The sequence below is a fragment of the Ictidomys tridecemlineatus genome, chromosome 7, assembly GCF_052094955.1.
Source record: "Ictidomys tridecemlineatus isolate mIctTri1 chromosome 7, mIctTri1.hap1, whole genome shotgun sequence".
Classification (NCBI taxonomy): Eukaryota; Metazoa; Chordata; class Mammalia; order Rodentia; family Sciuridae; genus Ictidomys; species Ictidomys tridecemlineatus.
Window position 1 is genome coordinate 36097776 of NC_135483.1, and position 16058 is coordinate 36113833.

A 16058-nucleotide genomic window follows, 5' to 3' on the forward strand; every position below is an offset into this window, starting at 1 on the left:
TTTATTATTTAGACTAAAATGACATCTATATTATGTCCTACCTCTGTATGGAGATTTTCTGGAGAACTTATTTTGGTGAAAATTATGGCAGGTGCTCCAGTTATTCGTACAGAAAAGTCAGTCAAAATGGGGGTCAAAATTGCTCTCCTTTCTTGATGTCGCCTTATGCTAAAAGATAAAGTAAAAAATTATTATTTCACTTTTTTCAAGGATAATTTTCATTAAGATTTTAAACTATGAAAATAGATGACAAAATTATATTACTATTCTGAGAATACTGCATATTTTATAGACACAGTTTCTTAACTGCAATACCACAAAGACCTATGAAAGATAGGAAAAATCTTCACTGAAAAAAATCAGATATAAATAATTAAGGCATTTCACATTAGTATCATCTTAAGACCATTTTTCTTACAAATAGATGCATATCATTGTTATCATCAAATAATTTTACTGTTTTGGAATTTTTTTAAAACCAGGAATTGAACCTAGGGGCACTTAACCACTGAGACACATGCCTAACACTTTTTAATATTTTATTTAGAGACACAGTCTAAGTTGCTGAGGTTGACTCTGAACTCACAATCCTCCAGTCTCAGCCTCCTGAGCCACTGGGATTAGAGGCATGTGCCACTGCTCCCAGCTGAAATAATTTTTGATTTCCTTTTTTTAATATTTCTGACCTTCCATTTGACAACTGCCATCTTTTCCAATCTCATAGACTCATGAGCACATCCTCTTAATCTTTGACTCCTTTTGTTAAGCTCTAAGAACCATCTTACTGAATGAATTACTGCAGCCTTTAAAGTCCATTTAATGGCTTTTGTGTCTAAAACCAAATGTTTTCTCAAAACAACTCTGCATATAAAGTAAAAATCAGTATTAGACCCACATCACCAATGAGAAAATGAAGTTCTAGACTAAAGTTATCCAATAGGAACAAAGGTTCCAGAACTGGCTTGGAGGGCAAGCTGATGTCAGACAACACACATTCTTACCTGTGATCAGTTATATAGCACAATATTTCTACTTAGCATTGAAAATTTCTAAGACTTTCAAAGGAAGCACTGATTGCATGGTAGAAGATGAAACTGAGAAACCAAGTATCATGCTGTTACCTTCAAGACCATTTATTTATATCCTTAATTTTCATTCTGAAATAATATACTATGTTTATGTTTTATTGAAAGACATACCTTAAAATTTCCTTTGAACCATATTAATATAATATTCTTTATAAAAGTTTCTTATCATTTCCTTATATTATAAAGTGATAAAGTTGAAATCAAATAATTGACATGTTATCTCATGAAAAAAACGTAGATAAAATCCAAGTTTACGCATATCTCCCCCCCCGCCAAATCAGAGGAGCCTAGAGAGTACTAACATCTTTTGTTAAATGTGCAACAGGCAGAGCTTTATGTGATGTCTGCCAAAAAAGTAAATTGGATCATCTGGTTCTGTGACACATAAGTATTAAATTTCAAGAAAGTCAATTTTAAAGAATTAAGAGATCTAGTAAGTAGAGAGTAACAGGAAGAAGTATTAAAATATGTGACTACAGAGGAAGGGTTTAGATCCTGAGAGACACTATAATTATAGACTAATAGCTCAAATTCCATAAAATGACCAATGTGAGAAACATGTAACATCTGATGTGCTCTCATAGGGGAGTGCTAAAATATATGATGGATTAAAAATACCTTAAAATGGAAAAGATGGCAGGGAACCAAATAAAAACAAATGTTAACTAAAGTACTGATGGAAACAAAAAGTACTTGTCCACATCACATATTTTTTATTGTTGTGTGATGAATTAAATCAGTAAAAAAACATGAGACATATGATTATAGAATAAAATTTAAATCAAGTCATTAGTATTAGAAACAAAAAGTTAAATTCTAAAATATTACAGTTCAAAATTTAAAAGAAAGAACTAAAACCTAAAGTATTAATGAGGTTGTTTGTGGAGGACCTCAGCACTCTCAGTAAACCAAGTAAATACATTTTAATAGCTATTTTGAGACAAGGCAAGAGTTTTGAAATGAACTAGATCTTGGGTACCTGAAGAGCTAAGAAAATATTAATTAACCTATCTGAAAAAGGAGCAAGGGAATTTGCCTGTTTTGCTAAGAGAACTTGTTGAAAAACAAAACATAACACAACAACCAAAAATTATTTATATAAAATACATAAACAAAAACAAAAAAACCATCCATCTTCCTGGAAAATAAAAAATGGGAAATTCCCCATGTGTGTTGAGTAGTTTTAATTTACATTACCTGTATGATCCTGGAATACTCTTTTAGAGTTATTTACATGAAAGGGGCATCAGATCATTAATAATGCTATAGCATCTGTCCCAAATAGACCAAAATCTCTTTACAAAAACATGTCCTAGGCTGGGATTGTGGCTCAGTGGCATAGCACATGTCTTGCAAGTATGAGGCACCGGGTTCAATCCTCAGCACCACGTAGAAATAAATAAATAAAATGAAGGTATTGTGCCCATCTAGAACCAAAAATATATTTTTTAAAAAAATCATGTCCTGGGCTGGGAATGTGGCTCAAGCGGTAGTGTGCTCGCCTGGCATGTGTGCGGCCCGGGTTCAATGCTCAGCACCACATACAAACAAAGATGTGTCTGCTGAAAACTAAAAAATAAATATTAAAATTCTCTCGCTCTCTCTCAAAAAAAATTTATTAAAAAAAATCATGTCCTCAATGAAAACAGAATTCTCAAGGACAAAGACCACTTAAGATAAGCTTCTAATCACAGATTATTTTATTAGCAAAAGAATTAGATCTCATTTTCAAATGTACTGCCAAGAACTTTTGATAAGAAAATTAGTTTATATGGATAATAAAATATACTTGTTTAAAATTTTAAATAAGGAATGAAGTAAAAAGAAAAATGCTACAAAAATAACTAAATATAATTTGCAGAAATGAAAATTGTTGCCATTAAAATTAAAATGCATATTAGTTGAGATAAATGGCATTTTAGATATAGCTTAAGAAAGTGTAAACTAAATAGAACTATTAATACTTCAGGAATATACTATAAAGAATTCTTTTTGTTTTTTCTTTTTAATTATCACATAATAATTATATTAGTTTTAAATAATTTAATAATTTAAAAAATTAAGAGAGAAGGAGAGAAGTCTTTCATATTTAATTAGCATTACAAAATGAGAGAACAGAAAAAGAAAAAGGAACAAAGGCTAAAAGCTTTTTTATAAATGATGAAATGTAAGAATCCATAGATTGAGAAAAACACAATTATTCATGGGTCCATGAAACAGTTTATCAACTATGATAACATAAGGTTAAACTCACCTATATAGAAAAAAGTTTACCTACAGTATGCTATGGCACATGGGGTTAGGAAAGTTGTGGAAGAAATATTTCTCTGATGCACTCTAATAAAACAATGATTTATATTGTCCACAGAAACAACAACAAAAAAGACACATTTATTTGTAGCTATCATCTAATATAGAGGATTGTATCCACAGAAACAAAACTCTTGTTAAAAATTAACAAAACATTGACTCTCATAGGTTCTAATCAAATAACAGGAAAACAGTCCTGTGTTAACAAAAGCTTTTCAGTTAAGTTTTGGAAGGTGTATTTTGTAAGCAAAGGAAAGTATTGTTTTCCAAAACTATTATTAAGCAAGAATGCTACAGGTGTATGCCACATGCAGTGATGAAAACATATTCAGAAAGACTGGCCATTTTTCCTGGGCTCAAGGTACTCTAAAATTCTGCCCAACTACCACACATTTGGTGTGTCTGTGTGCAAAAATAACAAAGAAATTTAATGATACTTCAAATATTGCATATTATGAAGTAGGAAAAATGGTATCAAAGTTTTCCAAAGTATTCTACTAAAACAATAGAATGAAAAATGTTGATGGCCTACTTGTGCAGGCCAATGCTTAAACAAATTAATTTCCTGCCATGGTATTAGAGCTGAGCTCCAAAGAGAAGGTAGTAAAGCAGAAGATACTTAAGTCTTGTGATGATTACCACTGATAATCAATGAATTACAAAGGATTATTTTTAAATATGAAAAACAGTAATATTCACAAACGTTTATTTTAAACTCTCAGGTATCTGAAAACCTTTTTGTTACATAAACCTTTTCCTAAAGATTCCTCTTATTTTGAGATTAATGAGAGTCACAAGGATAAATAATTTGAATTGTATAGTAACTTTGAACATGAAATATTTACTTACGTGTTTAAGCCTACTTAAGTATTTTTTCAAGAGGAACTCTATCCAAAGACTTTCTAATGCAATTAAAATAAATGTCAAACTCCCTTTGACCACTCCATTTGTAATTTAGCTCTTCTCTCCCTAAAATGTGACTTCTATTGCTTTTTTCATCCTTGCCAAGCATGATCCATAAATGTACTAAGTTGTTCCTACTCAAGGATCTTTGCTCTGCCTGGAACATCTAAGGTAGAAATACTGCAGGGGAATTTGCATGTATAGCTCATTCTTTTCACTCAGGTATTAAAAGAGGCCTTCCCTGAGCCCCAATCTAAGGAAATTTCCCAGTCACTTTTGTCACATTATACCAATATATTATTTTCATAGAATTTATCTTTCTCTGAAATTGAGAAACATGAACTTGAGTATTCACTATGATGCCAGGGTCTTTGCTAGTGATGGGAGAAATGGCAAAAATGGATTCATAGTGCTGATTCTCATGGAGCTCAATTTAACAGGAAAGATAACTAAGCAAAATAATCATAAAATATAAAAAATATAATAAGGATGGTATGGGAACACTCAGTAAATGATCTAATCTTTTACCTTAAGGTTCTGCACATACAAAACATCTTATGAACAATGGTATAATGACTATAGGTTGTAATGAGAATTATTTTAAAATATATTTAAATAAAATGCCAATATAAATTTAGTTTGGCAAAATCAAATAAAATTAAAAATAAATATTCCAAAAAATATGCCAAAACAAAACAAAAATAACAAACCACCAAAACCATAAAACACCAACTCTAAAAATTCATCCTCAAAAACAGGACAAAACCCTAACAAATAATAAATAAAAACTATGGTTAATGTAACTGTGATGATAACAAGTGCTAGATTTATTACAACCTCTATATGATAGTTTTATGAGCATGCCTGAATTGAAATATTAACATAACTCAATTTTACTGAGATGTCTAATGAATAATACCTCTGGTTATTCCCTCCAGTTGTTTATATCATAGCTAGAAACTCCTGCATCTAATTTTACTTGATAGAACTGATAAAGAAAACCTTCAATATAAGCTTCACTGAGGAGGGAGAGACTAGAGGAAGTGCTAAAATTTGTTAAGAAGAGAATATTATATGTTGTACCTTGGAAAAAAATAGAAATCTGCCAAGATATGGAGGATCAAGAGATTTCTTTTATTTCATGATAAGGCTTTTACTAACATATATTGATGTACCAGGGAAACTCATAAAATTATAAGTAATAATAGATATTTGTTGTACATATGCTTTTAGGTACACTCTTGATATTATTTTCTTTGGCTACTTCTATTAAAAACAAAATGTTGCAGGAGAGAAATTAGTTATTTGAGGATTTGGTTAATTGAGTTTTAATGACTCAGGCATCTATGTGTCTCTATAAGGATTACCATGCCAGAGCTGAAAGATTTCACAATAAGTGAAGAATGGGCTGGGGTTGAGGGTACTTGCCTAGTATGTGTGAGGCACTGGGTTTGATTCTCAACACTACATATAAATAAATAAAATAAAGATCCATTGACAACTAAACAAAAAATTAAAACAAAATTTTAAAAGTATTAAAAATAATTGAAGGGTTTTTAAAAATTTTATGGTTCAGTATATTACTATAATTATATTTGATATAAAGATTTTTTTCTTATTTTTTGAGTACCTACAGTCTGTCAGTCACTATGCAAAGATATAAGGAAGAATGAGACTAGACAGGACAGGATCTCTTTCCATTTACTGCTCTGACATTTTTCAGATTGCAACAGAACACCTTCAATCAAGATGGAAGGAAGCAGATATCTGCTGGTTGCTGAAAGTAAAAACTGTTTGCTTCTTTTTGCTGTTATCAGGGTTACTTTTTCCTTCACTGTTAGTCCCTAGGTACTTTAAACAGGAAGGGGATCTCATTCTTTCATGGAAAGTCATGGAAAGGTTTAAGTAAAACATTATAAAATTTTATAATGTTTAGGCCATTCTAAGCATTAGTCTATAAAATATGAGAATCAGACTAAGTTCTATAATTTCATTAAGTGTTAGGCTTGATAAACTAGCAAATTAATATAAGAAAAGGGATGGTTTTCAGGTTAAAGATTTAAAACAAAGAAAACTGCTTTCATTGCACATTCCATTTAGGATTTCAGGTGCAATTCTGGAAAAATCTCATATTTGTTTAATTACAAATCAAAATATACAAAGGCTTCTGTCAGGTGTGAACATTTTTGAGCGGATAACACTTTCAAAAACTAAAGAGATCTAAAGACACACCAAATATTCACAATCTCTCAGAAATAAGGTTAGTAGTAACATGTGGTTCTGGGATTTTAATGTCAACACTTAGCAACAGTTACCCACATTTAATGTTATGGTGACTATGACATATAGGAATGATTGGGGGAATCTGTCATATTCAAATTCTGCTTGATAAGCAAACATAGAAACAACAATCTTAAAAGAAATCTGTTAGGGGGAACAGTCCACAGAATATCACATGAATTTTAAACATTTGTATCAAAATATTTAAATGAACATATATTTCTCTGATAATAAAGTTTAAAAGATAAAATTTCTAAGGATATAAACATAATCAGTAATAGGAAGAAATAGAAAAATAGTTGTTAAAAGGAAATTTTCGTGTCCTCATACATGTACTTTGTATAATAATGATCGTCACATTCAACCATCATTAATTACCCCATGCCCCCTCCTTTTCCTTCCTACCCCTCTGCCCTATCTAGAGTTTGTCTATTCCTCCCATGCTCCCCCCTCCCTATCCCACTATGAATCAGCTTCCTTATTTCAGAGAAAACACTCGGCATTTAGTTTTTTGGGATTGGCTAACTTCACTTAGCATTATCTTCTCTAACTCCATTCATTTTCCTGCAAATGCCATGATTTGGAAAACCTTTTTTAAAGAAAAGATTAGCTAAGAATGAACTGTAGCATAAACCTGTGGGGGCAAAGCCTAAGCAAATAAGGAAACTGAGTAAGGAAACCAGGGTTCTAGACTTAGTTCTATAACTGACACCGAACAAGCCAAGGATTATCATTAAACTTAGTATTCTGTAGTGCTTTTGTTGTATAACAACTTGTGAAGGATGGCTCAGAGTTTTAAGTTTGTCAAGAGAAATCTGCACAAGGTGTGGAAGGTGTAAGGAAACAGTAGTAACTAATGTTCTATGAAGATCACCAAGGTTTAAATGCAGTGAAAGGCCAATGCAGAGGTGTTGGAAGATACTAGCTTATCCTCACTTTCCTTGGCTCTGTAATCATGTCTTCCTCCTGACTTAACTTCAGGCCCAAACCCAGATGCAGAGGCCACTACTTCCCACTAATCTCTCTATCAGTCTCCTCATGGTCCCACTCTAACAGCCAGATGCACCTAGTTTCCCAGGTTCTGTTGAAAGCTGCAATGATTTTACCCAGATCAAGCACTTCGAGAGGCTTTTGTTGTCACTTTTCTCTGATCCTCTAAGTCCCTCTTTTAGATCCTTACTTCCCAGCTTCTTCCCCAATTGGGTAATATTTTATTCCTAAAAAAAATTACTTATTATAATCCTCATAGTGCTCTGCTATCTGATTGAATCTTTTCAGCTTTGGAAAATTAAGATTTGGGAAGAGGACATCTATAAGTTTTAGAATTTAATAATTCTCTATGCTTAATTTTTATTCTCTTGTTCCCAACATAACACACAGAAACACATCATAATCAAAGAAAAAAATTGCATAATATACTCAGAAAAAGAGAATGAAAATCATTAAAAAAGACTACTATTTGATACTGGTCAGGGGAGGGAGTAAATTATTCTTTACTTTGTATCTTTTGAATTTTACCTAAAATACCTATTCAAAAACAAACAGAATTATATTAAGGCCCTGTTTATTCTTTTGTTGAGATTATGCATCAGAACTGGGCTCTATTAGATCTAAAATTTCCTGTCTTCATCTGAATAAATATCTCTCAGAAACATTTATACTCAGTAACCTGACTTGTCATGTCAGTTAATCATCCAACCATTCAAATTTTCATTGATTCACTCAAATCTTTATTTTCTATTATGTGACCAGTATGATGTTTTGTGCTTCAGTTTCTTCATGTATACTTAGGGAAAAAAATTTTTTACAACTTTATTGTAAAAATTAAGTTAAACAAGGTAAAGTGATAAATATTATATAACCCCTTATGAATACCATTATTATTATTATTATGACATGGAGAAAAATATAGTTTTTGTATTAAAGGAATAGAACTAAAGCAATCATCATTGTAAAAGGAGTATGGTAAAGACTACACAAGATGATTTAAAGAAATCTAATCTTTTTTTTTAAGTTGTAGATGGATACAATACCTTTATCTTATTTATTTATTTTTATGTGATACTGAGGATCAAACCCTGTGCCTCCCACATGCTAGGTAAATGCTTTACCACCGAGCTACAACCCCAGCCCCAAGAAATCTAATCTTATAAGAGAACTCATGAAAAATTAACTTTATTACAATATAATAAATTGTATTACAATATAAAGTTAAGTTTTAATGCCTAGTATCTTCTTTCTAGCAAATAATCTTACCTATCTCTCTAATAAGGACCATGAACAGCCTGGGTAAGATGGCAGTGGCTCTCTACATATCTTAATAGCTTACATTCAGGACTAATTGTTTAAAAAATGTTCTCTGTGAATATAGCTTTTAGTTAAAGACAATGGAAAAAACCCAGAGCTAAGAATTATTGCTGTTCCTTCTTCTCTAACTTGAACATGGCGTTATAAAGCATTTGTTACTATTTTCCTTTTATTATTTTAAGTAGAAAGAAGAGGCTAAAAAATAAAAGAATTGACCCTAAACTCAAATGGATTTCAAGAAATAATGTGAATAGAATAAAGTGAATCTTTTCAACAAATAGCAAGGTTAAACAAACAAATAAACAAACAACTCTAATTTGTAACAATGTAACAGTGGTAAAATTAGCAGGTTTCCCAGCAAAATCATCAGCTAAATTACAATATTTATTTTGTTTGTAAAGAAAAGCAGAAGCACTACCAAACACTTAGGTTGGGCATGCTAAAGATCACTAACCCTACTGGCAATATCATTTCTCAATCATTTCGTACCTGCTGGCCATATTCCACTCAAGGGCTGGATTTTGAGAATTCCTTTCACTCTCTGTAAGCACCCCTCCTGTTCCACTTTCCTTCTCTGGTTTTAGTTGGTCCCACTGTGCAGTACCAATATTGATGGACTGCAGGTCTATTTGGTATTGTCTATCTTCAATTTCAGATCCAGGATCTCTAAGAATTCCTAAGTTCAAGGCTCTTCTGTAAAGCAAATGGAAAAAAGTAACAGATGTAATAAACATCTACATTTATTTTATTTACTAAATAGTACCACAAAACTTTTTTGTATTACTGATTAATAAACTGTTATCCACATTTATTAGATAGTTAATAGAAAATTAACATACTGTGACATCAAAAATTTATCACTTGCAATCATTTATCCTATAATAATTTCTTATATTTCCCAACACAATACCCTTTTGTTATGTGCTTTCACATACATGATTTCAGTTACAGAGATGCTTTCACATTTTGTTATATCCACCTTAACAAAGAGTAAACAAAATTCAGAGGTTCAAAGACAGCAGAGTTACAAATTTACTCAAAATACTTTCTGATGCTAATCATTTACTACTCTAAGAACTTTGATATTTTGTTAGGAAAGGTGATAGTCAGCACTTGGGGTTGAGTCTGAAATATGGTATGAAAATGATTTTAGTTTGGAGAGGCTTATCTCAAGTAGATAGTGCTGCCAAACACAAAGGCAAAGGTAAAAGCAAATTTTCTTTGGATAAATTGAATTTCAACTCAAATAATTTTCCCAATTTAGGTTTCAAGTAAAATGAGACATTCACATACAAAATTCACAAGTCACACATGATAATAAGGGACCCTGAGTGACACACAGTAGCAATAGGGTACAGAAGATATATCCTCAAAAACTTCAAAAAAACCTGTAGTGTACTGGCATATATAAAATATGAAACAATTATTTAAAAAGTAAAAAAGCATCCTCAAAATAAGTAAGGAGCTGGTTGCGGTGACTCACACCTGTAAATCCCAGAGGCTTGGGACAGGCTGGGGAAGGCTGAGACAGGAGGACCAAGAGTTCAAAGCCAGCTTTCACAACTTAGTGAGCTGCTAAGCAACTCAGTGAGATCCTGTCTCTACATAAAATACAAAATAGGACCAGGGGTGGGTTCAGTGGTTGAGTGCCCCTGAGTTCAATCCCTATACCAAAAAAAAAAAATAAAGAAAAATAAAGAAAATAAGGCAGGAATAAGGCTTGTTAGAACTATGTAGATCCACAAAGAACAGAATTACTACAATTTAAAATTCAAAACAGATTGAACCCAAAAGAAGTGATAGCAAGTTGAAACAAAGATTCAAAGACAGTTACAATACAATTCAAAGAGACAAAGAAATGTTGTAGCTAGGTTCAAAGTATATATAGGAGAGAGCAATAAAGTCTAAAAAGTTCCTGATTGGAGTTTTTGGGAAATAATAGAGAATGGGATGGAGGCATTATTTGAAGAAATACTGTTAGAGAATGCACAATTGTTGAAAAATGCCAAATCTCAGATCCAGATAACTCAATAAATCCTAAGAAGTAATGATAAGGAAGAAACTGGCAAATATATGGATAAATCTAAATAAATATCATCTTTAAATCAATAATATTAATGTGTAAACTGAAGGAAGAAAGGGCAAAAATAAGACACTGAACAATAATAATATACAAATTAGGGGATCATGTTAAGTAGTCTTTTAAGGTTGTATAGTTGTGGAGAAGGGAAAAGATACTGATTTAATTTTAGATTTTTGTTAACTTTTTTTTTTTTTAAAGAGAGAGTGAGAGAGGGGAGAGAGAGAGAGAGAGAGAGAGAGAGAGAGAGAGAGAGAGAGAGAGAGAGAGAGAGAGAGAATTTTTAATATTTATTTTTTAGTTCTCGGCAGACACAACATCTTTGTTGGTATGTGGTGCTGAGGATCGAACCCGGGCCGCATGCATGCAAGGCGAGCGCGCTACCGCTTGAGCCACATCCCCAGCCCAATTTTTGTTAACTTTGATACATGCTAAAATAGCTATAAAAACCTCTAAAATAATAAACATGGATAACTTCCAAATAAAGTAAAAATTAGAATGTAAGAAAAAAGTGAAAAGTTTTTTTTTGTTTGAAAATTTAAAAACATTTTCAAATTCATCACTTATTGGTCAAAAATAATAATGAAAATTAAATAATAAATAACAAAATGTTATGCAATAAAGGTGATGAGATACAGTTACAGGGGCACTTTGAAGAAGATTTATCATCTAAAATACTTGTTTAGGAAAGTAGAAAGACTTAAAATTAGTAAGATAAATATAAAAAAGGCAACATAAGCTAAAAAAAAGAGGGGAGGAAATAAAAGTAGAAATTAACGAAATAAAAAAGAGATCATGAACAAAACTAAAAATAGACAAATTTCCAGCACTGAGGGGGGAAAAGAGATAAAAAGGCTAAATAAACTATTTGCAATAAAAAAGGAAACATAACTATGATGCTATAGATAATAGAATGATACTGAGAAGATTTATAGAGACAAAGATTTTGTAACTTATTGTGGAAAATATCTCTCCTGATCATCACTGTCCCTGGAAGATATTTCTTCCTTTTTCACTGTGGGATTAATATAAAGGTTATCTACTCATTTCTTCCATCACATATTACATTTCTTTGTTTCATACAGTTCTTTTTCTCTATGAAACCACACTATTTTAAAACCCTGACAGAACAAAACTGCTGGTAATATAGTAAGTGGTGGAAAGTAACAGAGTACTGTTTGTCCTATTGTTGGTTTAGTGAGGACTATCTAAATTATCTTCCTCAAGGGTTCTTCCTGGAATGAGCTAATTTGCATTTTATTTTTGAATGCAAAGTTACTGAGCACTCTCTTTAAAGTTTTGTGATAGGCCTTAGGGACACTAGGGTCCTTACCCTCACAAAGTTTACAGTCTAGTGGGAAGAAGCAGCTATAAAGCAGACAACAGTTTACAAGGTTGAATAGAGAATGCAATTAGAAAACCTGACCCAAACTAGGGAAGGCCAAGAAGGAGACACACAAAGTTTAAAGGATTTCTGAAAAACTCTATCTTCTCATTTCACAAATAAACTGTATTTGAATAAAGTATCTCAGGTAGGGGAATCAACAAATTCAAAGGCATGAGAGTAGCTCATCCCAAAACCTTGAAAAGACTCTGAATGGGTAGCATGGACAGCTGCAGAGGAAGAAGTAATGAAAGGCAATGGGGACTTCAAGCCAAAGAAAAACCCATCCTTAGAGTTCAAGAAACTCTACAATGTTTAGGAGACCTTAACAGGCCCAACCTTTGGGAATGAAGAAAGGTGGCCCAAAAGTTGGAGTTGCCTTGCAAATGGGCCATTTCACTCCTACCAAACAAGATACAGAAATTATGTAGTAGTACAGTACAGTAGTTCAGAGCAAACAGAAACTTGGGTTTCCATCTTAATTATGAAAATTAAGTGAGATAATATATAAAATATAATATATAAATTTTCACATCATAAAAACTTCAATAAGCATTAGGACACAATCATCCTTTTTGGATTCTCAGTCTCTGAATACAATATTAAATAACAGTGAAATGACTAGAAAGTGATAGGAAGAGGGACGCAGCTGAATGAAGTGCATTTTAGTATTTGGCAAAACATAAAAAAGCAGAGCAGAGCAACCACTGACCCTGAATTTAATAAGCCAAACTCAATAAATTTTACCCACATTTTCTAATTGGATTTATTTCATTAGCCTAAAAAGATTATAATAGCATGCTGGTTAGTATGTAGTAAACCCTTTACTTTCCAGGCCAAGTAAAAGTTTACTGTGGAAGATTTGGGCCAATTAGAAATATACTTGCATCTTTAAAAAAGCATCCTTTCTTCAATAATTTCTTAGCCTCTTGAGATATCAAAATCAGGAAATATCAATATTTCCTCTGCAGCTGCCCATTATGTAAAATTTAAATTTATCTCATAAATTTAAAAACATAAGCCATTTTGCTTGTTAGGTTTTGTTACTATTTAGATTACAAAGAGTTATACACATTTTATAAGTTTGGTTTGATTTTTCCCCTAATAAAAATAAATGTAGAATAGTTTTTTTTCAGAATTAGATAATTAAAATCCAACTTTTCTTTCTTAATACATGATCCTCATGATTTATTTTCAATTCATTATAGTTTGATATATACTAGCAAGACACTGATTTACTTCATTTTTTGGAAAACAATTAAGGATTTGTTTTCAACTTGAAATAGTCACTAATTTTAAATCTTTAAAGTATAAGCTATGCCCTTGTTTTGTTTTATGTACAAGTAAAACTGAGAACAGTTATTATTACATAGAATATTCAAAACAGTTTTATTTTCCAATACTAAATTAATATACTAAAAATATTTTCAAATGCTATGCATTAAATTTTATTAAGCACTATTACAACAAGATATCTTTTTATTTAATTTTAATTCATAGTAATTGTTCAAATTAATGGGTTTCACTGTAATGTTTTCATGTGGGCATACAGCTAGATGTCTTCTGAAAGAAATATTTCATTTTTATGGTACATTAGAATTTTTAAAAAGGTATAAGTAAAATTATGTTAATAGAAGATTCAAAAATATTTTTATTTTCTAATGATCAGAAATTGTCTTATAACTTTACAACTTTTAAATGCTTTTTTCCCTAAGTAAAGGAATGGTGGGAATGAAAAACTATCTGATTGCAAATACCAAAATTGAAGTAAATTTTTTTCAAGAGAGCTTTGATTTAGTGTATTAGATTGTCATAGCACAAAAAACAATTGCAGAATCATTAAAGAATTCTAATAAAATGATATTTTAGTAGGGAATTAATCAGAGGAAAAGAACTGTGAGGGAGGGAGGACTAGGATGCCTAATGTTAGCAATGTTTGCCTTAAAAAGAAAAACTTATCTTAAAATGCCTTAAATTATTGTTTAACATCCTAATTAAATTTTTCCTAGAAATATCTGCAGTCAAAACCAGCAATTTTTAAATTTCAAATTTTCATACTTTTAAGCTTTGAACTTTGCTCTCTCTTCTTATTACAGCCTATAAAACCTTTTAGCAATTCAAATCAGGAAAGAAGGTGAATCAAGATGCCCATAACTTCCTTCCTCTTAACACAAAAAGCTGCTTTATTGGCTAAAATGTAGGAGTTATAATTGTAATTACTTTGCCCTTCCGAAACTCTTCTCCCATACCATTTGAACCATTCAGCAGGTGGTGTGGGAGGATAAACTAAGTCTGCAATAGTTGGTCAATAATGTAATCATAGGAACCAAAGAAGACTTTAAGTGTATAACAGGAAACATAGCTTTAATGTTTTCCTTTTTAAATTGATTTAGTCTGGGTTAAGCCTTTTGTATGTTTACATAAGGAACAGCTCATGTTGAACCATTTACTGCTCATTGCTGAATAGGCATATCTTGGGAATTCACTGTAAAGAAGTAAAATTCATTCATTTATAGCTCAATTGAGATCTACAAAATGTTAAACAAGCCAGAAAATAGGAATGTGTCTTGATTAAATTAAATGTGTACATATTTATCATCAAGCCTCCATAATTTATCGTAATCTTGAAAATAAATAGGATAGGGAATAATATGATTGACTATCTGACTAAAACCAAAGTTGTATTCCTTGAACAGTGACCCAGGGCAGGAACCTAGTCTTAAGATTGCAGAAGAATCACCTGAGGAGCTTGTTAAAAATGTTATGCTCCCAGCTCTACAGAGTCTGATTTAGCAGGCCCGGACTGGAGCTCAGAAATATACCTTCTTTCCTTTTACTCTTAACTAGCATCCCTATAAATCCTAAAAATCCACATTGATAACTTGATGACCTGGAGCACCATATCTCTTTGACTTAGAACATTTTCTCTCTGCTATCTGAATAAGCAGGAAAATAACCAGTAAAATCTAAAGGTAGTTTATGTATAAACAGAAATTCATACTTGTTCTTCCTCCTTCACTAAACTGTTTAGAGGAGCATCCCTTCTGTGATGGATTTAAAGCTGATTAATACCAGAGCCAAACAATATCTATATGAGGTCAGATCTCTAGTAACATGACAGAGGATATGTATGGCTTAATTAAATGTTTTTATAATTTAATGAATTTCATAAATGGGCCATCAGGTTTCCAGATGACAAAATTGATAAGTACAGCTAAGATGATGAATTAGAATTCTAATTCTATGATAGTTCAAAAAATAAGCTCATCAAAATTAGATGAAATGACAGCACAAATTGCAAAATTCCATTTATGCCAACAATAGCCAACATACAGGATATGGAAGAGATGGCTAAACTTTACATTAAATCAATAGCAACAACAAAAGCTACCTGGAAAAGTCAGATTTATCAGAAACAGAATTACCAACAGCTTTGTTAAAACTATAATTCTAGTCTTTTAATTTTTAATTAGCATAATAAAAACCACAGACATATTATGCATTTTCACAAGATTAAGAAATCTCTTATTATACTAATAGTGTAATTCTTAAATACTATTCATTAGCATTCAAATATTAAGATTTAGAATGAATATATCTTATTTGCATAACTTTGAATGAACTAATAAAATAATTCATTGACAACAAGGCATCAGAAGGCTTTTTGAGAATGTTATAATGTTACAGGTGTATTTACAAGAAATCC

The 16058-nt window shown here is 31.5% G+C and overlaps 1 protein-coding gene across 7 annotated transcripts in view; it reads right to left on the reverse strand.

The window, feature by feature from the left end:
* Vps13b (vacuolar protein sorting 13 homolog B) overlaps nt 1–16058 on the reverse strand; it is a 677770-nt gene that overhangs the window by 247384 nt on the left and 414328 nt on the right. For all 7 annotated transcript variants that reach the window (XM_078016874.1, XM_078016869.1, XM_078016871.1 and 4 more), the window contains 2 exons: nt 9378–9581; nt 42–168 (listed from right to left, as the gene is read on the reverse strand). In XM_078016874.1, coding sequence (XP_077873000.1) covers nt 42–168; nt 9378–9581 — 331 coding nt within the window. The remainder of the gene's footprint in view (nt 1–41; nt 169–9377; nt 9582–16058) is intronic.